This window comes from Oxyura jamaicensis, chromosome 13 (genome assembly GCF_011077185.1).
Source record: "Oxyura jamaicensis isolate SHBP4307 breed ruddy duck chromosome 13, BPBGC_Ojam_1.0, whole genome shotgun sequence".
In the NCBI taxonomy this organism is placed as follows: Eukaryota; Metazoa; Chordata; class Aves; order Anseriformes; family Anatidae; genus Oxyura; species Oxyura jamaicensis.
This window is the reverse complement of record NC_048905.1, coordinates 3944121-3970406: the sequence shown is the minus strand read 5'-3', so window position 1 is coordinate 3970406 and position 26286 is coordinate 3944121. Positions and strand designations below refer to the sequence as shown.

The following is a 26286-nucleotide window of genomic DNA, read 5'->3' as shown; positions in this document are numbered from 1 at the left end:
GGTCTTTTGATTTTTCTTAAGGTACAGGAAATGCCAAACAGAAAAGTGCACATATTTCATTTCAAGATAAAGAGCCAAATTCATCTCGTTCATGTAAGCCAATTATTTTCAATGTAGTGATATCAATGTGAAAAAGGAATAATGCAATCACAAATCAAGTTCACACAGTTCTTTATGATAATCCATCTTCAGCAAATCCTGATATAACATGGTGAACCACATCTAATATTTTATGGAACGTATTCAACAAAATATATTAAGTAAACTTACTCTCCTGCCTGTATCTTAGCAACTTAGCAACCCTTAAAATATCAGAACATGGGGAAAAAACCTATAAAACCTTATCCACAATGGGAGGTTTGAATTTTTACAATAGCTGCACCAGCATTGATAGCCGTAATTGTGAGAATAAATTTTGCAAAATAGGGCCATGCTGCATACGTTTCACCTGTAGCTGCAACCAGTCCTTTAGGTATTTCCTAATTAGCCGTATAATTTTCTAGAATATTCACTAGGTCTGTCATGTAAATCCAATGGCAAGGATATTATGGTTTCATTACAGAAGTTATTGAAACAAAAGTAACCCTGAATAATTTAAGTGTTCCGAGACCAGTGTTCCTGTGTGTCAGGGTGTCAGTAGCAGCACCCAGTGTCAACGGGAGGGAACAACGTGCCCCATGGCCCTGCATCCTCACTGCACTGGTTTTATTCTCTGTGACCAACTAGGGCCAATGAAGTCCACAAATGCGTTACACCTTCACATGAATCACCTGGAAGAAAACCAAGAACCATGCAGGCTAACTGGAGCTCAGTAACTGCATGCAGAGCAGGGAAATGACATTTACTGCCTCAGGGGCAAATGCAGTGGGACTGTATGAAAGCCTTGGGACCTTGTCCACACCAGCTTTAGTTATATCTAGGTAAGATGGCAGTAAGTCCTTAATATTTGCAAGGAAAACTGATGTATACTAGCGTGACCCCTGCCGCTTTCCTGTGTAAGAACCAAGAACCAACTTTCACTCTCTGCTTAGGACGGGTCCCACAGCCGCCAGCTCTGTGAGCTGTGGGGTACCTCTGGGCCAACAGGACAGTGTCTGGCAGTGAGACCAAAGGAAGAAATCGGGATAAACCGGGCAGTCTTAACTCAGGATCATTCCCTCTGTAGCTTTTCATCAGCACCTTCTGTGTAATTTGGAGTTAATTTAAAGCATCGAACCCAGAGCTCTGGATTTTGAATATAAAAATTGTCCAGGAATGCCTGGCTCTTCACCCAGTTACAAACAGGGTGAGATGCTGGACTTTGTGGGGCTGTTTATCTCTTGTGGGCAAAGTAAACGTATTGTGAGCTGGGCACTGCTGTGAATTTGCTTCCTTCTAGCACCAGGGCGCTGCCTGCTGCCCTTGCACTCCCCACACCACGGCTGGGCCCAGAGCCCGGCCCTGCCATGCGGCCCCATGGAGCCAGCCTGAGGGCGGGCTCTCTGCGCAGCAGGGGCCCCGTGATTGGGTGCCGCCTGCACAGCGCTCTCCCTGATTGGGCGCCCTGCCTGCCAAGCCCCGCAGCCCGGCCGGTTCGGGCCGCCCTGCCCTCAGGCGGCTGCCATAAGCCCTGGCACGCTGCGTGTTCCTCTGGTGAGCTGAGCATCTTCGCTCGGGTGTACCTAAGGCACTGAGGTTACGGGGACTGAGTTGACAAAAGGCCAAAGACAGAGCCTAACAGGGCTGGTTTTCATCCCTTCCTTCCCCCCAGAAAAGACAAAGATGAGTTTCTTGTTGCTAGGACCATGTTCTGATGGCAGCCTTCGTGTGGGCTGGAGGTTGGGTGGTTGCTTACTGATAAGGGGGGAGTGAGAGAGATTTCCATCTTCATCATCTACCTTGTAAATTAATTGCCTTTATTTTTTTAATTATTCCCCTTTTGGAAGGTTTCTATATAATTAGGTAAATGATGTGATCCTTCATTCACATATTTTGGCATCTAACTGACATAAGATACTTGCTGTGACAAAAAATGACAAGACATGGGACCTGGGAAGAGGAGGACAGGACAGGAGGAAGGGAGGAAGAAAGGCTCAGGAGTCTTGTGTGAGCGCTGCAGACATCGGGGAGGTGGCACATGAATGCTGTGGACTGAAGGCATACTGAATTTGTCAGGAGCATGACACGATGCGTACCAGTGCTGTGGTGCCAGAATGCAAGCACTTGATGAGCAATCTTGAAAGCAGTAAAGACGTACCCAGCTGTTTAATTCATACACACCAACAAGAAAACTTGAACATTTCTGTACTAATGCTGCAGATAAACAATACAACGCTATCCAAAGAAAGTGAAAAAAAAATCTACAGAGTAAAACTTTAATGGTCAAGGGGGAAAAAATCAATCTAGTTTTATGAATCTATGCAATGGAAACACAAGTGACTTCATGGAGCTTTGCCACACCACTCCCAATTAATCTATATCAGGTTATATGGATGGCATCATGATCTCGCTGTCAAGATCCAATTATTGACTGTCTTTTCCAAAAAACATTTAAAAATTTTAATGTAACTTGAGAATGGTAGCAAACGGAGTTGTCAACAGCGAAAAGAAAAAGGTATTGGTACTATTCACTTATCCTTGTATTTTATCTTTCTTGTCTAAAGTTTTCTAATTTTTTTTCAGTAGTAATTTACAAATTATTTCCCTTGGAATCAGGCGCAAGATTCCTGCAGATTCTTAAATGAGAAAACACATTTCCACTGCTAACAGTAACACATACAAAACAGAACTAGTTCTACACGTGATAGCACTGAAAGGTGTGAAGTATCAGCTTTAGAAAATGGATGAGTAAACCTGAGGTGGGAAAGGACAGATTGCTGTGAAAGCAGACAAATTTTGAAAGCTTCACTGGTGTTTAGGATCTTCTCCCTCCAAAAGAAAATCAATCCAAATGCAGAAGTAACACACTGCTCTTTTCCCTTGTTCCATAAACTTATTTTCATCAAGCTTTACTGGAAATTGAATAAAACTTGCTTTCTTTTCCTCAGAAAAAAAGCAATAGTATAAAATAATTATTATTGCTATAGTTTCCATCACATTAGACTGTACTTGAAGTAATTTTAATGTTTAAAGGGAACATCCTGCTAATAGAAGACACCAGACTGATAGCCCAGAACCTCATATTTACCATTTACTCTGACCATAGGAGCAGCACTGAAAGATTTCCCAAGTGTTCCAGCTTCACTCCTGCTCTGAAGGAACTGCTCTTTATCAGTGTCTGTTCTGGAAAACAACATACTCTAAATGTGATGTGAAGATGTAGGATTCTTTGGAAAGGGAGCGTACTGAATTTTGTATTATTCCAGCACTTGGTGAAGAGCTAGTTAGGTACATTACCCACAGACACAAATGTTAACACACACAGATCTCTCCTCCCAAACTGCCTAAAAACAGGCATGAATTGTCTATCATACTTTGCTACCTTAATATACCTGAATTGTCTATCATACTTTACCGACTAGCACCATGGTTTCTTTCTGCAGCCCCGTGCTATTCCTTTTGTTCTAGTTATTACAGTCTATTTAAATACCATAGAGCCTGATACTACTCTAAAAAAGGACACTCAAAACCGGCAGCCCCAAGATCCTTTTTTCACAGCAGTGTAAAATACATACATTATTGAAACTCAATTTAGTCATCTGGGATGTAGGAATAACAACATTTACTTTCCCCACAGTAAAGTAAGCACTTGGAAGCTAAATTAAAATTAAATACTAGTGGTCTGCATTCTAAAAAACAGTGAATCATAGTCTTAACTTGAATCACTTAAAAAAAATCGCTGAATTTGAATATGCAATGTTATGGAGCCAGAAATAAAACTTCTGTCTTTCAATTTCTCTTTTCAATTCTTTCTACTAGCATTATTTACGAAAAGCTAATTTAGCTGATTTAAAGTAAAATCAAGTCCTTTTTTTTTTTTTTTTTTTTTTTTTTGGCTCTTCTGCACTAGAATTAATCAGAAGCAGCATGATTCCATGTTTAATTTCAATCACAGCAGCTATTGCTTTGCAAATAAATAAAACTTACAATTTTTTTTATTGTTGCTAAATAAGATGCTCACTTTTTCTTACAGAAAATAAAAGTTAGAATAATTGTGGTTACATGAACCTTTGTTTAATTATGAGAGTACCACAGAATATGTTTCCCTTAAAATCCAAGTGTGTAATTAAAACTGCATTTTGTTGGAAGACACCAGCAATATCTGGGTCAGCTAGATGTCCAGCCAGTCAAAAATTAAATTGCCAATATGGAAAAACTATTAGAAAAAATAAAGAAAAAGAGACGGTTAAAAGAAATCTACCAACCCCAACATCCACTACGTAGCTAAAATTATCAAATGCTATGAGATCATATGTGGAATTCCTTTCGTAAATTTGGAACTTAGTTTATTTCAGTTAAAGTAAAGAAAAAGCTGGTTACAGATTTTTGAGCTGGATTTACTAAAGCGATAGTTGAATTTAGCCCCATCTGTTGCTCCTTGGCTAGGACACTGGTACTATTTGTTTTCCTAGCATGGCATCCCACCCAATTTTTGATTTGCAAGCTCATACAACAGATTGATGGTGCCAGAGAGACCCCGTGAAGTGGTGTATGCTTCACTGCCAAGGACGGGGAAGAAATGGATCGTCAAATCCAGGTAAACTAACTTTAAGAGAGGAGGAGGTGAAAAATCTGTGCTGCCTCCTCCCCTCACCACATGGTTGCAGAAGGTTGAATCCAACCTTCAACCAGCAAAACAAAATTTTGCTTTAAAGCTTTAGAGGTGCTTACAGTATCTGAGTATTTCCAGCAGTTTTTCCCCATAACTCATCAGCAAAATGCTGCTCTACCCAAAGTAGCTGAAATGTGAGGTGTCCTACCTCAGACTCAGACTCGTATGCAGACAGCCCTGAAGCTGGTATTCAGGAACTGGGAGATGTTCCATTCCCAAAATCAAGGACGCCGGCTTCCAAACCGCACGTTTTCAAATGCATACCGAGTCACGGCAGAGCAAATTCCCGTTTCAATTCCATTTCAATTTACCTGTCGTGTATCTCCTATTCCAGGAGTTTCAAGTGAATGTCAAGCAAATTGTGCTGTGTTTAAAAGCTTTTTCCTGTTCTGGCTGTTTACAGTTTTCTTCTGGTAAATATGGGAGGAAAAGATGAGTGATTTATGAATGCTCACTTTAAAAAGTCAAACAACATATTAAAGCAATACTTCATAGCACAGTGAAATAGAGTTAAGCAGATGGTTTTCACAGTGGTTTTATAGAAACAACATGCAGAGAGTTTTGACAGGAAAAAACCCTACAGATGAAGAAAACTGTCTGTATTAAATGCTGTTAAACCTGTATTTGTGCTAAAGCAAAAGATAAAACGTGTTCTGCAGAGATCCATATAAAATGTAAAAGAAGTGATGAAAATCGCAGCTTTTCAACCTCAGTATTTCCCTTCACGAATATTCTAAGATGAGATTGAGTGAAACCCTGCACCAAAGTGCATCCTGAAACCAATACTATCCCCAGCTTGTGTTAACGCATCGGTGGGTTGTGCTGATCAAATGACAGAAAATCAGTCAAGAGGCAAGATGCATCTTGCCGTTTTCCTGCACGTCTGCACATTCCCTGCTTTCAGTAATAGTTGCACACTTCCGTAGCTGCAGGCCTAACTGGCAGCATTTGCCCATGGCTGCTTTGCCAGTTGCAATGACCCAGGTTGTGCAAGCAAGTAATGTGCCCCTGGATTGAGTACGGAGTGTCAGGACGACGGGAGAACTTGGCTAAGCGAGCACATCAACAGCTGGATGTGCATCTTCAGGTGGTGCTTGAGGACGATGTGTATTTTAATTTGTAGCCCATTTGTTGCAAAAAGGATAGAAGTTTTAAGATATGCCATGGAGAACAGTATGGCAATCTGAGCAAAGAAAAGGAAAACAGCTTTTCTGTATTTCTGAGAACAAATAGCTGTCTCTACCATCACATCATTGTTTTACTATTACCAGCTAATACAACAGCAGACAGAAAGTGCAGCTGCGGTCCACAGAATATTTGGCACTTCTGGCCCAAGCATAATCCCTCATGTAATGAAAAACCTATTTCTATTTCTGCATCCTCGCTACTCTTCATACTGAAGAGGCTTGCGTCTGTCTTCCATTTATTGAAGCTTATTCTTCATCTAGACAGCCAGGTCTGGTTTGTATTAGAAATTAGGTTTTAAATCACTATTTTTCTATTATTTATTTTAGGATCTTCAGGAAGCCTCCAGAGGTGCAGAAAAATTCATCTTGTGAAAAAGACCCTAACACTCTTAATGAACCAAGCCCCATATGCCTGGCCCATGTTAAAGAACTTTGATGTTTTTAAGGTTCAAAATAATTCAGGCTATAAAGACAGTAATATTACTTCAAGAGTTAAAATGAGAGAAAAGAGTCAAAAAAAAGTTTGAAAGTCTGCTTGCAAAAGTAAGAATAATCATAATCCTAAGCTTTTCCTTAACAAGCAGTCTCCATTATGGGTTTTTCCTTCTCTTTTCTCATGTGGCTGGAGGCTTGCATTTGAATGATTAATGGAGTCTCAAGATGTAGAAGGAGATATCTATACACACACACATGAAGAAGGAAACAACAGGTGAAATAAACTTTTGCCTCAATAAATCTTAGGGGCCTAAATTGCATCTCTCTTCTCCTTAAGATCGCTGCTGCCTTGTGGCCAGTTTTAATGTGATTCTCTGCATTTGTAGGTCTCAGCTCTGCACTGCATTCTAAGAAACGTGCACAGCTCTCTCCTTGGAGAAGCCCTTGTATGATATAAGCATGCTAATGCAGTACGGCAAGATAAGTGGGACCATGGTGGTGCATCGACTTGCTCTGGTACACAGGCTGTGAAATTCATGACACCTCCTTGACTGAAGGCCTAAATACTATTTAAAGTATTTTGCATTTACCACAGACCAGCTGAGATACTCTCAGTTCACATCTGCCCTTATTATGACATTGAGACACTTGCTATGTGCTCCTGCGATTATTCCAACATCTATTAATTTTCTCAGCATATCAATACCAAAATCTTCCAGCAACCCTTTTTGCTGGTGGAGTACGCTCAGGTTTAAACAGAACAGCTATTAGCATACAGGAAGAGGCAGCAGATATGCAATAGCCTGACTGCCCTTTCAGAGTCTTTGTCTAAGCCGGGTCAGTTCCTGCAAGACAAAGTACCACAGGAACAGATAATCTGTTCTCATCTGGCGAAGGGGGAACCTATTCCACTCCAGTGGCATTTGTACATTAATACTTCTATTCTCTGTCTTTCCTCAGAAAGTATTTAGCAAGAAAAATGTGGGAAGAAATCAGCTGATCAACCAACCAGTAAATTAAAAAAAGCTTAAAATTAAATTAACTGCAGCACTGTTATGCATAATGTATATTACTTTTTAAAAATTAAATGCAACAGAGCAGGATAAATCTGGACATCCCAGAAGAAGAAAACAAACCAATAAACACAGAGCATATTGAAAGTTTCAAGCAAGGTTCTGTAACATCAACGTATGAGAATGAAATTCTTTTGCCATTCAGGAGCTCTATTAATACAAATGCTTGTTTACTGTTTATTTAGTAATAGCCAAGATAAAGACATTAATAATGTCTAATAATCACATGGCAGGTCTCAATAGTGATTCTCTCTTTATCAGATCTGCTCACCATACAATTCAATACAAGATTTTTCTAACCACCTGCATTCTTTATTTTGGTGTTTAAATTCAAGCTTCTGATGTCAGAAATGATTATGAGAAATACAGTAGAAGAGAATTTCCTGAATATTAAGAATATTACCTAAATGCTGTTAAATAAAACAGGCTTTGGCTTTCCTATACCCGTCATGGTCAAATTCTGCTGTGGAAAAGAAACATTCATTCACACTCAGTGAAAGGCCCACGTCTTAGAGTCCAGCACTCGTCATTGTTCACTAAAAGTAGCCCTAACTCCTTGCAGCGACACAGGCTGGGGACTGGCTGGGGGGCAGCTCTGCAGGAGAGACCCGAGGTGCTGCAGGCCAGAGAGCTGACCGTGAGCCAGCAGCACGCCCTGGCAGCAAAGAAGGGCAGCAGCATCCTGGGCTGTAGGAATGGAACAGAAGCACAGCCAGGAGACCATTATCCCCATCTGCTCAGTGCTCATTAGTCGGCTTCTGCGATAACTGGAGCCAGTTTGGGCCTGCCCAGTAGGAGAAGGGCATCAGGAAACCAAAGCAAGACCAGCAGAGGCCACCAGGGTGGTCAGGGGCTGCAGCACTTGCCCTTCGAGGAGAGGCTGGGCGAGCTGGCTTTGTCCAGCCTGGAGAAACAAAGGCTGCAGGGCCAAACAGCAGCCTGGCGGTCCCTGCAGGCCATTGGGAAGATGGAGGCAGGCTCCACACACTGGCAGGAGGATGGGATGCAAAGGGTGCAACGATTCATGCTGCAGATAAGGAAATACCAAGCACAAGCTGTGGAACAGGCTGCCCACCAAGGCAGCACAGTCTGTGCGCTTGGAGGTCTTCAGGACCAGACTGGACTTTACCAATGACCCAGGTTCGAGGAGGTTGGACTAAAGAGCTGCAGATACTCAATCCAACCTGAATTATCCTATAATTGTGAAACCTAAATCTCGAGTGCAAAATTTGTCTCGGGGTTCAGATAGACTGTCATGGAAAATAGTGTTTTTCTGATTATGACTACAAGGATATCACACAGAGCATTAGTAACAAGGCACAACATAACACGAGCGTGGTGTGCTAGGTATTCAGACTTACCGACCTTTGCAAGTCAACAGCGTTATTACTGGGCATACAAGACATACAGACTCCACAAAATAACTGAATTTGTTTGTTTTGTTTTTTGGTACCTGAGTACTGAAGTGAGCTGGCAGGTCACAGATGCAGCAAGACTGCACAAAATTAAAGCCTGAACAAGCAAAAGCTGAAATGAACTTGAAAATTGTTTCTTAAACAGTTTTTTAGATTACTGAAAGGAGATTATTCACCACTTAATGTGTTGAAATTAAGTTTTCTGTCATTTTATAGTGATGTGTCATTCCTCTTCCCACTGTTCAACTTTTTACTCCATAATTGCTGTAGTCTGTTATCCTACCATTTTCACAACCTGAATTTAATTCCTACTTTGATATTTTGTCTTCCTGCAAGTTCCTCAAATATTCTCATCTCTTTAGTACAACTAAACCTTTTATTTGTGTGCTTTTTTTTTTTTTTTATGGCTTTCATAATAGCGTTGTAACAGCTACGTTAGCTACACTTAGAGAATCCATGGCACATCTTCTGATCTGCTATTACCTGTTGAGCAATAGTTATAATCCTAAAGCAATCATGTACTTCTACACTTAAACGAATAAAACCTGTAAGCACACTAAGCGCAAACCAACACAATCAGTTAACAAAGAAGCACAGCACCAAATAACCAATATAAATGAGTCCATAAGTGATCAGCCGGTGATCTCAGCATAAATAGCAGCTCACAGAGCAATGTTTCCCTAGGGAGAACTGAGACATTTTACACTGATATTGAACATTGACTTTTCAGAGAAAATGACCGCAGATTTATTTGATAGGTACATCTGACTTAGCATTATGTTAGCAAAATTTAATCTTCAATATCACTTATGCTCACCCTTCCTCTGAAAGATGGGCTCATTTCAGTATGTTGGGCCAGGTTATAAAGCATGTCTCAGTAAACTGTCTCAAAGCTTTTTCATCACTTTTCCCCCCGATGTCCTTTCCTACAAGACTTGTTCTGCATCTGCTTATCTCTGCTATCTCTTTGCCCTGATGATCTTTTGCATTCACACCTATGATTCTGGGATTAAATCCTACACTACTAAAAAAATCAGTACTTGTGCTGATCGAAGTAAGAACAGGCTGTTACGAAACCCAGGATATTTCCTCGTTTTGGAGGGGTAGGGCAACAGCAGTGCATGTGAAGCGCAGCATCACAGCATCCGGAACAACAGCGCTGCTACACGTTGGGGAAAAAGCACCCCCGAGGAAGCCATTCTTGCAGCTTTGAATAGAAAAAGGAAATCCAAACAACAACAGCAATTTTAAAGACTGTTTCTCTAAAATTTCCAGGTTAGCCATTGTTATCCTGTTACATCACTTGTTTTAACGTTACTAAGCTCTGCCACAGCATGCAGCAGCTAGACTGATGCATTGCTTTTCTCAAGTTCACGGCAGGATCTTTTAACTCTTCTAACTACCAGCATCCGTGAAACCCGTGGAAAGTATTTTTTGGGACTCATCTGGATTGTGTTGTGCAATATGCATTAGAAACACACACTGACACCCATGCAAAACCCCTCTGACACCCAACACAAAACATCATCTTGGTCTCCTTGCCGAGGTTTCCAAACAGGCTTGTTTGTCTTGGTAGCTAAGCAGAAAGGGTTTTCAATTTCAAGAGCTAAGCACCTGATGGCACTTTGTGAGTTATAGAAACATTAGGCTCACTCTAGCTTCAAGTGCTCAGGTTCACTGTATGAAAATCCTCAGCAAAGACAAAAGGAGAATTGAACAGGCAGATAAAACTTCCCCTGCACGCTGCAAGGTAGCTGCTTCCATTATCTCTGAGATCTCTGCTAGGCAAAACAATATGTGCATTGCTTTTCTTGGAAAAGATCTCTACATCGAGCTTTTATTTTTAACCCAGGAAAAGCACAGGCAAGCTATACCCACATAACCTCCCGTAAAAATCTTCCTGTTCTTTGTGGCATTACGCAGAGACAGCAGGAGCACGTTGCTTGTTTTAGGAAAATCATCTCCTTCGGTTAATGGCTCTCCCCCACCTTTGGGCTGTGGAACAGGATGCTTGCTAGGCTGGAACCCCGCATCTAACGCTCCTAGAGCCAGGCCCTGCCATTTCCAGCACGAGGGCTGAGTTTTGTTAGGGAAAGGGGCCAGCGGTTTGTCCTTGCAGGGCTCAAATCCTCCCTGCTCAGAGCTAGCAGCAGGCGAGCTTACAGTGCTATAACCGCTCCTCTTTCCCAGGTTCACTGCTATCAGTCAGCAAGAATTTCTGAACGTGTGACAGGCATATCCTAAAAGTCAATTACTGCCCCCTAACTGACACCTATTTTCAATGCAAATGTAAGAACAGAACCCTCTGTCACCATCTAGTCTCGTAAGATGCAAGACTCAAGTGAAACTTGGTAGCAGTGATTGGCAACCAGATGCCCTCTGCCTCTCAGAGGTTTCGTCTTTGTATGATTTTCCCTTTTTTCAGTTTTGGTTTCCAGAATGTCGAGCATATTTGATTTCAGTGAAGCTTGGACAAGATAAAGTCAGTGGTTTTCTGCCTTTACAAGTGAAATACAACAAATGCAGCATAAGAAATCAAATGAAGCATAGGTTGGCCATTTGCCAGAAAAATAAATAAATAAATAAAAATAAATCAGCTGATACATAAAGTAACCACTTGTATGAACTATTTTGATGACTCCTGATCTGTAGAATCGGGGTCAAAAAGACAATTAGCCCTGTATCACCGTCAGTGTCATCTAAATTCAAAAATACTCTTCATGTGAATGGCAAAAATGGTAGCCAGTCAAATTAAAAGCAGCCAGTCACAGATCTGTGTTGTGGGAGCAGTGGCATCGGCAGTGCTCTGAATGAGTTTGCAGGTACAGTCTGAGTACTGCATTTGTGAACGGAAGAAATTAGAAATACAAATGAAAAAGAAACTTCACACAACCACTTGCATTAGCAAATATCTTACTCATTTTGGAGAAGAAAAACATTCAAGTTGATATCAACACCTAAAGAATACATTTTTATAAAAGCTGTGGTACACGCACATATTTCATGCAGAGTAAAGATGAGACTTCTGCTTCCAAGCCTAATTTCATCAGAAACCCCATAAATTTTATTGTCTGACTGTCACAGAAACAAATGAATACTATTGTGAGAAAGATAACAAAATAAATTAACCATTGATTTGCCTAGATGTGCTATGTCCACAAACTACCTACTATGACCCTTTCTAATAGCAAGAAAGTTACCAAAATATTTGTTCTATGCACCACTATTTTCAGGCTTTAATTTTAAAAATATGCATACATAGGAAATAAAAAAAAATAAGTTTGCCTGAATAACTGCCAGAGAATCTTTGGCAATACAGCCTTTTCTATAGCACAGAAGGGAATTTACTATTTCAAGTTTAGGGAGAAAACTGAAGTTTATCTGAAGCCTCGTGCATCTTTAAGGCCGAATAACACTGAGGAATAAATGTGCAGCATATGTACTACAGATGCTGTGCAAACATGCTGTTCGCTATTTGTCATTTTCCTTTTATTTTCCTGTATCATCTGGCACAGGACAGGAGTAGATAAAATAGCATCAGCATTAAAATTATCAGTATGAGTGTGAAGATACTATTTTCATGTGGAACATCTTTGAACCCACCGTAGTTTTTCATTTCCACAGGAAACAGTAATTCTGGTAGTTGCCCCCCCCCCAACAAAGTGTAATACTTGAAAATTATGTCATTTTTAACATACGAACATGTTGATGGTCAGATGGTCTTTCATGCTCCAAGTAAGATTGGCAGAAATCAGAGCCGTGTAGGAGCTTACAAAAATATGGTATTTAATGTTTGGCAAGAATTACTACTGTCGAAAACACAGCAGACGCTTTTTCCCCTCCTTACCCCTTTTTTAAAAAATTGTTTTTCCCCTCCACTTTTTTTTAAAATTGTTTTTCCCTTCCTGCTTTTTTGTTGTTGATTTTTCTCTCCAAGTTTGGCATGAATCTAAAGAGCTAATACCTAATTTAACATGACAAATGCTTTCATCACTCTCTTAACCTCTGAAGTGAACGCTCATGACAAAGACAATGTGTGGAGCATATGCTTTCCTTCTGACACTTTATAAATTACTTCCCTGTAACTGGGTTTCACCACCAGTCCAATACCTTCAGTATGTCCTCATCTGAGTGGCTGAGTCTATGATCTTCAGATGTCACCCCAGGACAGTAAGAATGACTCCCAGGCTTCGTGAAACGTGTCTCAAAGAGGACTGGAGACTATTATATCTACATCTTGGATGCTGGAATTTACCAAAATGATGTGAAATATTACCAAGTTATACCAAGTATTTCAATAATAGCAGGCTACCGTAGAAATGGAGAGGTGACACTACTGGCTTTAAATAAGCAGATAACATTTTGTATACTACGTAAGGAATAAGTTAACTGAAGAACTGATTTTTTTGGATTCTCTCTTGAAAGTAGTATAGCACACAGCCACAGAGACAGCTTAAAACACTCTTTTTCATAGAAATAATCTGAAAGTTTTTTGCCTGTGTTTATTTCTGTAACAACAGCAAAAAGAGGCTTGTTTCATTTTCAAGCTGGTGAATCTGATACGTGTCAGATTTTCTGCACAAACTCAGTCATCGTAATGGAATTTAGACAGAAGACTATGTCCCTGATAACAAACTGCACACACAGCACCAAGCGTACTTTTCGCAGGCACATGCCACATCATAGTGGACTGGTGCCACATGGACCTGCAGGTATTTGTCCCAAAAATCAGTCAGGATAAGTTCCACAGGAAGATTTTGGAAAAATTAGAGTAGATAACGATGGCACTGACTGGCCTATAAAGGAGTCTATCTAAATAGCCACACTTGGATGGTATTTTATGATCTAAAAGATGAATCTGCACGCATCTTCCAGAAGAAAAGAAAAAAACACGTCCCTTTTAACAAGATATATTGTCACTATTTTGACAAATGTTTAACTTTCAAAAATAGCAGGATCATCGTTATTTAACATTAATTATGTTGTGTTGTAAAAGGTTCCAAAGGTTATTATGCCCTGTGAATTCATTTGTAAAGTTTGTCATTTAATTTATTCTGTTTTTTATTTGTCTATTATCAGAAAAGCAATTGGAATGCCTAAATCACTTTTAATATTCTTTTCTATCTGCTGTAATACTTTTTTTTTTTACTTGTCATTTTAAATCACCCCGATTAGAATTTTTTTTCATGACACCCTTAATCTCCGGCAGTTGCCTGAAAATCAGGTTTAAATCTGCAGACAGCCTGTTTTCAATGAACTGCTTCAATTCCCAATACTTTTTTATAATAGGACAATCTATTTAGAAGTCCTGAAGTCTATACGAACTTCAAAGTATTCTTTCAATATAATTTACGTATTTGCCAGCATTGCATTTTTCATTTAGTCCCACAATAGTCTTCACTAGCATTGATAAAATCCTCTTCACAGAGACCAGAATTACCAACAAACCTAAAAAGCAGAAACATTCACTGCAAATTTTGATGACTTTTTTTTCTGTAACTGTTACTTTCAGCAGATGTATCCCCCGTAATATGACCTCTGCTATGGTGGACAGCAAGGAATTTCCTTTGTGGACAAATCCAACAGAAGAACATTATCAGAAGAACATTATCAGCACCTTGGAAGACTCTTCTAGGTTTGAAGTTCTGACAGCAAAATACACGGGGGGAGTTAGTGCAACGTGGAGTGTTGACTCCTGCCTATCTTGGGGGAACTTGAACAAAATCCTACAACTTCCACCTCTCTTGGTAGATTAACAGCTCTCATTTTCTCACTGCCCCAAAGATTAGGACAGAACTGGGATTTTGGTACGTTATTCATCTTGAAAACAGAAAAACATTTTTTTCTCCCGACAGACTGACTGGAGCAAGACAGAGTTATTTTGTCTTCACAGCAGTTCAGGGCTTAGTAGGTCAGGAGCTCCAAAGCGAGCTGCAGCAGAGCAGACAGCTGGTATTTCACATTGCTGCTCTTAGCCCGGGAGAGAGGATATTTATTTTTCCCAGGACTGAACTTCTGCACACGCCCAGAAAAAGACATCCCTCCGGGGAAATGCAGAACAAGGAAAGGGTTTTGAAATTTCTTACAGTAAGGAGGAGATTTGGTGCCTCAAGTCATACCATTGGAGAATAGCAGTCCCAACTATTTGATGGGTGGGTCAGCTTATAGCTGGTGGTCTTATGCACATCCCTTCTGCCTTACTGCTCTTCCCACTGCACCAAAGACAATGCAGTTTCTTTTTAGTTTTCTGTCTTTTCTCTCTTTTCCATCACTTTAAATTATTATCACAGACGATCCACCAAATTTATTCAGAGGATTAATTACAGCTATTTTCTGGTTTTGACAACTACTCTTCATTTCATTTATTCTTTACTGTGTATGGCATGAAGCTTGTCAGGTAACTTCTCATTATTTAATCCTTGAGCCAACACACTTCCTAAAACCTGCTTTCTCATGCTCACTAGTCAACTCCATTGTGCTCATCATTCTTTAGTCAGGAAAAAAGACCTCAAAAACTTCTGTCAAAACGCATCACTTATGTCATGACTTGAAGTGATAGATCATTCATCAATTATTAAGGGTCAATGCATTGCTTTACATTAGCTCTTGTCTTAAATGTTGTAGGAAACTGTATAAAGCAATAACCATGTTGCAAAGCTTTGCTTTAGATTACAGTAACCTAAATATAAGGAAACATGCATTTCATAATCCATCACTTCAAAGTTATGCACATGATTAAAATATTCAGCTTGCAGCATATCATTTCCCATGTGCATAATCACTCAAACAGAGAGCTGTTGTATGATAACTGTCAAATTCAATAAATCATGTGCTTTCCAATCTTTTTATTTATATATCAAACTAAGCCTGTTATTCTTCTGAGGTTTTCTACTGAAAAAACAGAGAAAGATGTTTAGTTCTGTAGTATCGAGCACGTTAGGATGCAGGCCTGGCCTATGGAGACAGCAGCAATGAAGTAGCTAATCAGCTCTCTTTCACTCCTGGATGTATTAATTACCTATGGAAGATCATTAATGTGAACAGTGAGGTTTCCTTAGAAAGCAGCATCTACCCTGTTGAGTTTGATGTATTTTGTTTTTGACCATATAACCTTTCTCTTCAAATGGAGAGAATAGGGAGAAAATTCAGTGCACCTTCACAAGGCTTTTGCATATTATGTATGAACTTCACTCTTCATGGTAGCAACATATTAATATCAGCACAAAGTTTCAAAAATGAACTGAAAAAAACAATCTTAATAGGTCTGAAAAGTATTTACAGAAACATTGACAAGCTACCTTATTTTTGCCATTTACTCATGGAAGCTAGAGAGTTTGTGCAGCATGTCCTTATCATCAATGTATTGTTAAGGCACTGTAAAAGGTACAAAATACACATCTAACTGTTGTAGACCCTTTGGAAAACCTCCAAAGCAACAGACAATGAGAAGGATATTGGGGAAAAAAAAAAAAAAAAAAAAAAAAAAAAAAAAAAAAAAAAAAAAAAAACGGAAGCATGTTTAAAAAAATCTGAAAAGACCATAAAAGAATAGAACCTAGTGTGGTTATTATTAATATGCTAATCAAAGAAAATAAGCACGAATTTTTGAATTCTCCTTATAAAACACTAAGGATGGGTGGAATATTGAAAACAACAGCATACCAAATAGCTTTATCTATTAGTCAGACCTAAGACCTGTGGGAATTTAGGCATGCCAACAGATATAGAGTGAGACTTATCAAAAATGATTTTGTGTGTTTTCTCTAAAGGCAGCACACTGTAGTAATACCTGAATTCAAACACCAGTAGCTTCTGTTACTCTTATGGATTTACTACCTAGCACATTTTTTTCAAATATTTTAAACATAGGGGTAGTGCATCCAAAAATCCAAATTGTATTAGCTTCTTTTGCATACCCATGACACCTAAAATTAACATTGCACACTGAGGATCCTATATCGACTTCTTGCTCTCACTCCTGTTATCACGGTGAACAGGACTTGAGAATCCTATTTTTCTCATTAATCAGTATGAAGAATAACAATTTTCTTTGCTTAGTAACTATACAGATTTGTGAAACAGATTAAACCAACCTTTAATCTGCTGAAGTCTCATTTGCTGACATAGCCATGTGATTTGACAGAGAAAACACAGTCTTACCTATGAAATATGCTAGCAGGATGGCAAGCAGGACTGCAGCAGCAATTGCAGATAAAGCAGCACATTTCCAGCTACAATATTTGGAGGGTTTTTTCAGCTTGAACGCATTCCTGGAGAATGTATTTCTAGGTAACAGCCTGGGAGGTGGAGTATAAACTGTTCCTGAGGTCAGTGGGTAGCCAGGAGAAGAGCTACTGAACAGTGGAGTCGTTCCAGAAGATGTCTTAAATAAAAAATGCCTGAAAAACAAAAAAAATGAATGATAGTTTAAAACACAAAGTCTTGTAGTTAAGAAATAATATCTCATTCTTTCCCAGTTGCCATAATGCATTAAATTCAACAAAAATAGTAAAATGATGTTGTCTGAAGAAGTAGGGAGAATGAACACTCTCATAATCTTTTTTGACACCAAAGCCTAACAACTATCACTAAAACACTGCGTTGGGATGTCTGCTGTCAGGATATCTTCCATGATTAGATGCAGTTTGACCAGATACTAGCTAAAACATCAACATGATGAATTAACGTCTTTGAGTATGTTAAGATAGTGTCTGGAAGAAGTGGGAGCAGTCTGGTAATGGAGTCATATTCAGATGTGACATGTTGATTCCTTTTTGCCTGGGTTTGATTAGGACTAAACAACTAGTTCCAGTACTAAATACCTGTAAGTTTGTTAGTTCAACAGAACATTTCACTTTACAAGAAAACATCCTATCTGAATTCACATATTTAGATAATTTCCCTGTAGGATAGTAATACCCAGCAAATATTCTAAAACCTATAAATAAATAAACAAAATTGATTTTCTTTAACAGGCTTGAAAGAAGCTGCCAGAAAATAAATAAATAAATAAATAAAAATTAAGAATCACAACAGTCATGTAGGAAGGTATTATACCAGACTTAGAACTAACCATCTTTTTTAAAAAAAATGCTATGGAGTTTTGGTTTGAACAGCTAAAACTATCATCAGAATTACAAGACTCAGTGGGGGGAGGAAAAAAAAAAAAAAAAAAAAAAAAGACTTCTCAAGACTTCAACTGCCCAGACACTTGTTAAGAAGAAAATAAGGGATGGCATATACTACCCAACGAATTCTCAGAAAATGCTGCCAACTTGGTTCCAGACACAGAAAATGGAGAAAGCCATTCAGAAGCCTGGCTCCTCCAGATTAACTTCTCTTTTCCTAGTTAGGAAGAGCTGACTACCAGCATGTTCCTAGTAAATGATAAGAGAAGCAGAGAATAAAGGCAGTGGTCTTCAAAAAGGCCACTGAAAATATGCCATTTTTTTAGGGTAGTTGTTTATAAAGTCCTTTCATGAATATTATAAATCATTTAGTTTGACATTGCTTTTGTTTGTTTGTTTGTTTTGGTTTTCCCTTTCTCTTAGAGGCCCAAAATGAGCTTGTACATCCCACACAACAGTCAACAAAATTCTCGTTTACTTCAAAAAACATTTCAGCCACCTACGGTAGTAGTAGTATTCACTTTCATAACGTTTTCTTTGTGCTCTGGAGACACCACAGAAAAACATTCAGACACAGGCACACCATCAGAAGTGGCTTTTAAAGCCTTTTTAAAGCCTTTTTTTTTGAGCCTAAGTAACTCAAGCAGATCAATTAAAGCCTGGCTGACACTTGTTAGCAGAAGCAGTTTTAGGCCATTCTGCTGGCTCTGTGGTGCTGGGAGCACAGTGCCCCTCCATGACAGGACCCAAGGACTGAAGTGGCACAGAGCATGAGGAAGGATGGGTGGACAGAAGGGAGAGCTGTGGTGATGCTGATGGGATGCGGGTTGCAGGCAGGCAGGCTCACCTCTCCTTCACGCCAACTGCATCTGCCTCAGCCCAGGCCCCCTTTTCCTCACAGGCCCTCACGCTTCAAGTGGCCCTTTCAGGTTTGGACCTCATGGTCCCACAACAGGCAGTTCTTACAGTTCTTTCTTTTCCTACCCCAAAGCAGGAAATCACAGAATCAAAGTGGAAATGGTGGTCCTTGGCACTGCCTTTATCTGAAATGTCAAGGTTTTTAACCCAGGAATTTGATGGGCTCTTCAGCCAAGAAGGCAGCTGCAGTACCAACAGAAATTTTAATATAAAGCATTGTTAAAGTAAACTCAGATATATAATGAAACTCTGCTCCCACCAAAAATGAATTAACGAATATCTAGATATGCTTTAATAGGACATGCCAATCATATACTCTTTCATGTGAGAAGAAAAAAAAAAAAGTAGAAGAAAATAGTTCCACCGTGGTCCACTTTGAGATAAAGCATATAAAGAAAACCAAAATATTTATACATGCAAACATGACTTCTATTATACTGTTAAAACTGCTCAGAACTTGATAAAAGCAAAAAAAAAGGCTGAGAGAAATGGATCTGTGGAAATATTCCATTCCCAAAACAAGAAAGAATAATAATAATTGAATAAACAGTTTTGTCACAGCTGCAACTCCTTATCCATGTATTTCAAAAGCTGAAAGTTTACTATGTCTGTATGAGGGTCTCTGACAAAGTGGCAAAGATTAGAAGATAGCCATGCATTACTGAAGTACAATAATTACATCTTCAGAAGATATTAAAAAAGACAAATATTTTAAGATATGTTAAATACCACCCACCAAGCCATTTTGGAAAACGGGCACTGTGTTCAGAAGCTAGAAACCAGGTTAGCAGAAACACCCGAAGTTACAGCAACACACACTAGAATGGCTGAGAACATAATGGACAAAGTACTTGCAACCCCCCAGAGTTTTAAGTCTAGATTCAGCTTCTAATGGAAACAAATAGACTTGTCTCAACTCTATCCCTAAAACCAATGATCTATAGCCATATTTTTATGTGGGATTTGACATGCTCTGGTACAATCAATTGTCTGTGGACCAAAGCTGCGAAGAAAGAACATGAGCATTTATCAACATTAATTATGGTCCCTCAGAGGTAAGACCATGAGGTATTGTACAATGACTGTTTATGGAAATATATTATCTTAGTTGCACCCATTCATTTAATTTCAAATAGATTCCATATTAGAGTTAAATAAACAAACTCTAAATTCTGTGTCTTAACTGTTCACCTATCAAGTACTGTAAAGAAAAACACATTTACCACCTCACTTAGCATTAATACTTTGATTTAAATGAAGGCTGAACTTAAATTTTGAAAGCATGGGAATAAATTTGCTACTCTTAGGACAGTCTAATTTCTTTGCATCGTAAAGACATTCCTACGCTAGAAAACTGCAAAACACCATCATCAACGTGAAATGATTCAGCAACTTAAACATCCACAAAAGGTATGGATGGAGTTCACATGCTGCTCACAGAAAATAAGCTAATACCACAGCTTGCTCAGAGCTCTCCCTAGGCACCCTGGGGGGCCTTGCACCAAGCTGTGTGCTGCCACTGCTCTGCTCCCATGCAGGGGCCCTGGCAGAGCAGGGAGTGCTTCCTTACATGCAGCACGGTGCCAGCAGAGAGGTGACATCTGTGAAAGCGGAGCTTACAAGGGGACATTTGACCACAGTTCTGTGGACTACTGGAAAATGGAAAAAGCTATATTTTGCTTTCTTCATTAATTCAGAGCTCTCTATAGCATTTATTTTCCCACAGGTCAAAAGGACCTCTGGTGTTCAGGGAATAGTGGTCTGACAGAAACTGTATTAACTTCCATATTCTTTGAGAGAACAACCCCCCCGCCTCTTTTCTGGCCAGATTGTCATGGCAGCACGCTGCAAGAATCAGCTGAGAAAAAAAATATATCATTTTTTTGTGATGAAAAACTGTAATAGAAAAGAAGAACAAGATACTTTAAAATAAATTGCTTCCTTCACTCCTCATACCATCCTAAGCTCATTCTTTATGAAAAAAAAAGAAATACGGGGAGCTGTAATGCTTAAATTGTCTTTTTAATTCTAAGATTTTTAAAAGCAATTAATAAATAGAAAAGATACATACCACAAGAATAGTTAACAGCTCAATTTATTGGTTCAAGGACTTAGAAATGATCTTTAAGCTGTGATAAAAATAACATCCATCTATAATTTTATGTGACAATTTTGTGACATTTTTTCATTGCAGAAAAAAAACATAATGAAATGTGGAGGATAACATACTGGCTTTTACTGGGGGGAAAAAAAAATCTAGTCTTCTAAACCCTTCTCCAAAGGAGTAGCCACAGGACATTTTGTGTCAATGAAAGCTTCAAAGCATCTGCCAAATTCAGACAGCAAAGTTTAACATCAGTTTTCTTACTTTCATACAAAAAGAAACCAAGACTGAAGAAAACTATAAAATGTTCTAATGCCTTTTATGCTAACAAGGAACTCTGAGGGTTAGAGTTGTGCAAGACCTGGTTGCTTGCTTAAAGGTCTCTCAATCCTTCCCCAAATTAAGTTTGAGTCATTTCTGAGTGGAGGTGACTGTGGGAGGTGGGAGAGCAGCCCTGCAGAAAGGGGTCTGGGGGTTCTGGTTCTGGCAGGTTGAATATGGGCCAGCAGTGGGCACTGGCAGCCAGGAGAGCCAACTTTGTCCTGGGGTGCATCAGGCACGGCACTGTCGGACAGTCATGGGACGGGACTGTCTTGCTCTGCTCTGGTGCGGTCTCACCTCCAGTACTGTGTGTGGTTTTGGGCACCACAGTATCAGAAGGACATAAAACTATTAGGGAGTGTCCAAAGGAGGGCTATGAAAATGGTGAAGGGTCTGGATGGCAAGACGTGAGGAGCGGCTGAGGTCCCGTGGTTTGTTCGGCCCAGAGCAGAGCAGGCTGAGGGGAGGCCTCATGGCAGCCTGCAGCTCCCTCACGAGGGGAGCGGAGGGGCAGGCGCTGAGCTCTGCTCTCTGGGGACAGTGACAGGACCCGAGGGGACAGCATGGAGCTGGGACAGGGGAGGGTCAGGCTGGGGAAAAGTGGTTGGGCACTGGGACAGGCTTCCCAAGGGCAGTGGTCATAGCCCCGAGCCTGCTGGAGGTCAAGAAGCGTTTGGACAATGCTCTCAGACACACGGCTTGTTTTTTGTGTGGTGCTGTGTGGAGCCAGGAGTTGGACAAAATAATCCTTGGGGGTCCCTTCCAACTCAGGATATTCTGTGATTATAGATATATTTTCAATGGAAAGCAATTTAAAACAGACACATATGTCAATGAAGTGGACATTTCATAGAAGCGTGCCAATAATTCAATAATAAAAAAAATTCTGCAGTAATTCAGAACAGACACATCAACACCAGGGTAACACTTCTTTCACTTCTAGCCACTGCCATGCAACTCTGAACACGGCAGCAGCTGCCCAGCCTCCAGCCAAACTCTACTACTGGCTTCCAGCTTTGGAATGGGTTGTGATTTCTTGAAGGCTAGGTTCTTCATATCCTGAGACATCTTCTAAAAATGCAGAGTGTCATGTGTTGCCGTAAGTACCAGACCAGCTTGTCACTATTGTCTCCACACTCTCAACAAAGACACAGTTGGACACACAAAAGCACAGTAATTGAAAGCTGCCTTGCAGGAAGGTGGCATGTTGTACAAAAAGGCAGGTGCCAGCCTTTAGGCACCCTGATCTGTCATGTTATTAAATCAAAACAAACAGGCAATGTTCACAAAGCTGCAATCCAAAACAGAGTAGGTAAAAAAGGCAAAACATTTGTATTGTATCCCAGCTACAGCATTAGCTTTGTACTGGATACCTTTTTACAAGACAACCTGCATTTGATCTTAAGGATGTTAATTAAGATATTGTTGGGTGAGCTTTTATAACCCACTCCAACTCGTGACCCTGCTGGAGCTGCCCCTGACAACACTCTCCTGGGGCTCTTGCTGCTGGTCTCAGAAGCACAAAGCATGATACAGCCCAGCAGCATCACCAGGGCTTGGGCTGCTCAGAAAGCTGACAAGATGTGACAAAAAGCTGAGAGTGCCTGTAGAAAGAGAAGCTGTAAACTACAGAAAGAAGAAGGATTGTTGTGACAGGGATCATTAGGAGCTCAAGAATGTTAGAGGGAGAACACCAATATGGGAAGGCATAAAATATTAAGGGCAAATAACAGCAAGGCCAGTAAGGACAACTGGGCTGAAGTATTAGTGTGGTGGAGCTGGTGACACACAGAGCTCAGCAGAACCATGGAGCTGCAGGAGCTACCCCTCACCTTCCTGACTGATTCCTGTCCAAAAACAACTCAGGGTGCCCTACAACAGCCAGTGGGCATGTTGGCACTTAGCCTGCCAGCTGAAATCCTAGTTACCTTTGCCTGAGTTAGCCAATAAATAATTACTTCACCCTTTAAATTTATGTGTATCTTTCCTGCAGGGTCTCTTTAAGCCCAGTTGAAGACTGACAGACCAACCCAGAAGCAAGATGCTAACAGTTTTTCCTACTTACCTATCAGATGAATCTTTAATTAAGCCAAGCTGACACCTTCCTTATTGCATAATGCAACTATTAAAATCTGCACTGTTTTTTATTCTCCCGCTATGCAAAAATGAAACTGCTAACTAACACCTGGGAAAAAATAAGAGAAATAGCTACAGATATAAACACAGAAAATCAGTCACTCCACATATGTACTTACATTAAAAGGGAGAGAGAGTAGGATCAATAATGCAGATTTGGAAAGATTTTGGCAATGCTGATTCAGCTCAAACTATAGAAACTCTAAAGTCTTAAGTGGAAAAAAATGTATAATTTAGCCCTAAAGTTCTGAGAAATGTGCTGCAAAGTACAGTCAAAGTGATGAAATCCAATAATGCCTACATTTGTTATTCCACTAATGATAATAATGACAACAGCATTTTGCATTTCAATAGGTCTGTTAATTTTCAGCTTTCTGCATCAATTAATGAACTGATTTTCAAAGCACTTCTATTTTAAAAGGCACACAGGTAAGCTCTTCACTATCTCTTAATTCAGCTACTCACTTAACAAGAAATAAAGAAAAAGCACTAACAACAGGGCTAAATTAATAAGCCATTCGAGTCTATAAATAATAAAATCTTATAATAAGAAACTCAAGTCTCTGAAATAATTTTGTTATCAATCTACATGTAAATGTAGAAAATAGAATCCTAAATCACATCATTTGGGATTAAAAAGCCACCAAAAACAGTAACAAAAAGCAACATCCTGAATATACCTGTTTCTTCCTGTGCAGCCATTCATGCTGCCTGTTCATTCTGCACAACTCAAAACTTAAAAATGCAAACCAACAAGATCATGACAACATGTGATTATTTGCAATTTGTAAAAACTTTCAGTTTGTGTATGCGAGTAGGAGTATGTTATACAGATTTTCAGAACCATCAGTAAGTATCTTGCTTCTGCAGTGTTTCCCTCCACCCTTTTTCATTTCTTATCAGAGTTTACAGTTGTTATGAAAACAGCACTAGAGCAGCCTGCTAAAAATGACCTTTCAACAATGTTTTTGGAATTCTTCCAAATACGTGGCCCAAATGTACATGAAGTCTCTGTGGATGCTTTTGACTATGCTTTACTACTGCCTCTTCAAAATGCCTTTGATTTTCAGATAAGTCCAGAATCTCTCTACACAGATCCCATTTACGTGGAAAGTCTACACAACTTTCCTGCAACCTTCTGAAGCAGGAACAAGCAAACAGAAGTTTTGGTTCTTGCCCCAGCCCTCAAACTCAGGAGGACTGAGGTGCCACAGCATACATGCCTGTAGTTTTACAGTTTAAGTAACTGGTAAAAGAAGGCCACCTAAGACAAAGCAAAATCAGAGGGAGGAGATATTTCACAGTTTCAAGCAGTTGTTTGCTGTACCTTATACATACTACAAATTTGCATTAACAAAAGGAAAAGAGATTTTTCACTGTTTTTTTTTTTTTTTTTTTTTTTTTCCAGAACATTTTACATCATGCGTAAAGATATCAAAATATTGAGACATTATTCAAAATAGGCAATTGTCAAGAGCAGCTGTAACTTGGAGTTTGTACACAGTCAGAAACTTCAAGTTTACATATTCTGTTCAGAAGTTCTGTGGCTGATCTTGACACCATCTTCATACAGCATCTGACTTGAGTATTAACAACATCTCACATATTTAATTTTTCTAAAATAAATTTCTCAGCACTAAGTCCTGCTCTTCCCCTACTCTGTCCTTGGCTTTTCTTCAATGCCTGCTCTAGCCTGTGCATAGCCACCACATACTACGTTTATTTCTTCACTGCCTCAAAGGTTGCAGCTACAAGAACACTGGGCACAGATGTTTCACTGCTGTGATGCTCTGTGATTGTGGGTTCATGCACTTCATTGGTGCAAACTGGGATACAGCTATTGTTGCTACTCCATCCATTTTTCTCCCATTTCTGTATTTACTCTCCCCCTTCAGGCTCACCCACAGGGTGACTATGTTGGAATCAGACTTGCAAAGAAAGATAGTTAAAGATAACAGAAAATGTTTTTTATATATACATTAACACGAAAAGGAGGACTAAGGAGAATCTCCATTCTTTACTGGATGCGGGGGGAAACTTAGTGACAAGAGATGAGGAAAAGGGTGAGGTGCTTAATGCCTTTTTTGCCTCAGTCTTTAGCAGCAAGATTGTTGTTATCTGGATACCCAGTACTCTGAGCTGGTGGAAGGGCGTGGGGAGCAGGATGTGGCCCTCACAAGCCATGAGGAAATGGTTGGCAACTTGCTACAGCACTTGGATGTATGCAAGTCAATAGGGCCAGATGGGATCCACCCGAGGGTACTGAGAGAACTGGCAGAAGAGCTGACGAAGCCACTTTCCATCATTTATTGGCAGTCCTGGCTATCGGGGGAGGTCCCAGTTGACTGGCGGCTAGCAAATGTGACACCCATCTACAAGAAGGGCTGGAAGGTTGACCTGGGAAACTATAGGCCTGTTAGTTTGACCTCAGTGCAAGGGAAGCTCATGGAGTAGATTATCTTGAGCATCATCATAAGGGACTTGCAGAGCAAGCAGGCGATCAGGCCCAGTCAGCATGGGTTTATGAAGGGCAGGTCCTGCTTGACGAACCTGATCTCCTTATGACAAAGTGACATGCTGGGTGGATGAGGGAAAGGCTGTGGATGTGGTCTACCTTGACTTCAGTAAGGCTTTTGACACCGTCTCCCACAGCATTCTCCTCAGGAAACTGGCTGCTCATGGCTTGGACAGGCGTACGCTTCGTTGGGTCAGAACCTGGCTGGGTAGCCAGGCCCAAAGAGTTGTGGTGAATGAAGTTAAATCCAGCTGGAGGCCAGTCACTAGTGGCGTCCCCCAGGGCTAAGTACTGGGGCCAGTTC

At 40.0% G+C, this 26286-nt stretch overlaps 1 protein-coding gene across 12 annotated transcripts in view; it reads right to left on the bottom strand.

Moving 5' to 3' along the window:
- Positions 1 to 26286, bottom strand: part of TENM2 (teneurin transmembrane protein 2) — an 823338-nt gene that overhangs the window by 138380 nt on the left and 658672 nt on the right. For all 12 annotated transcript variants that reach the window (XM_035338985.1, XM_035338975.1, XM_035338974.1 and 9 more), the window contains one exon: positions 17021 to 17259. In XM_035338985.1, coding sequence (XP_035194876.1) covers positions 17021 to 17259 — 239 coding nt within the window. The remainder of the gene's footprint in view (positions 1 to 17020; positions 17260 to 26286) is intronic.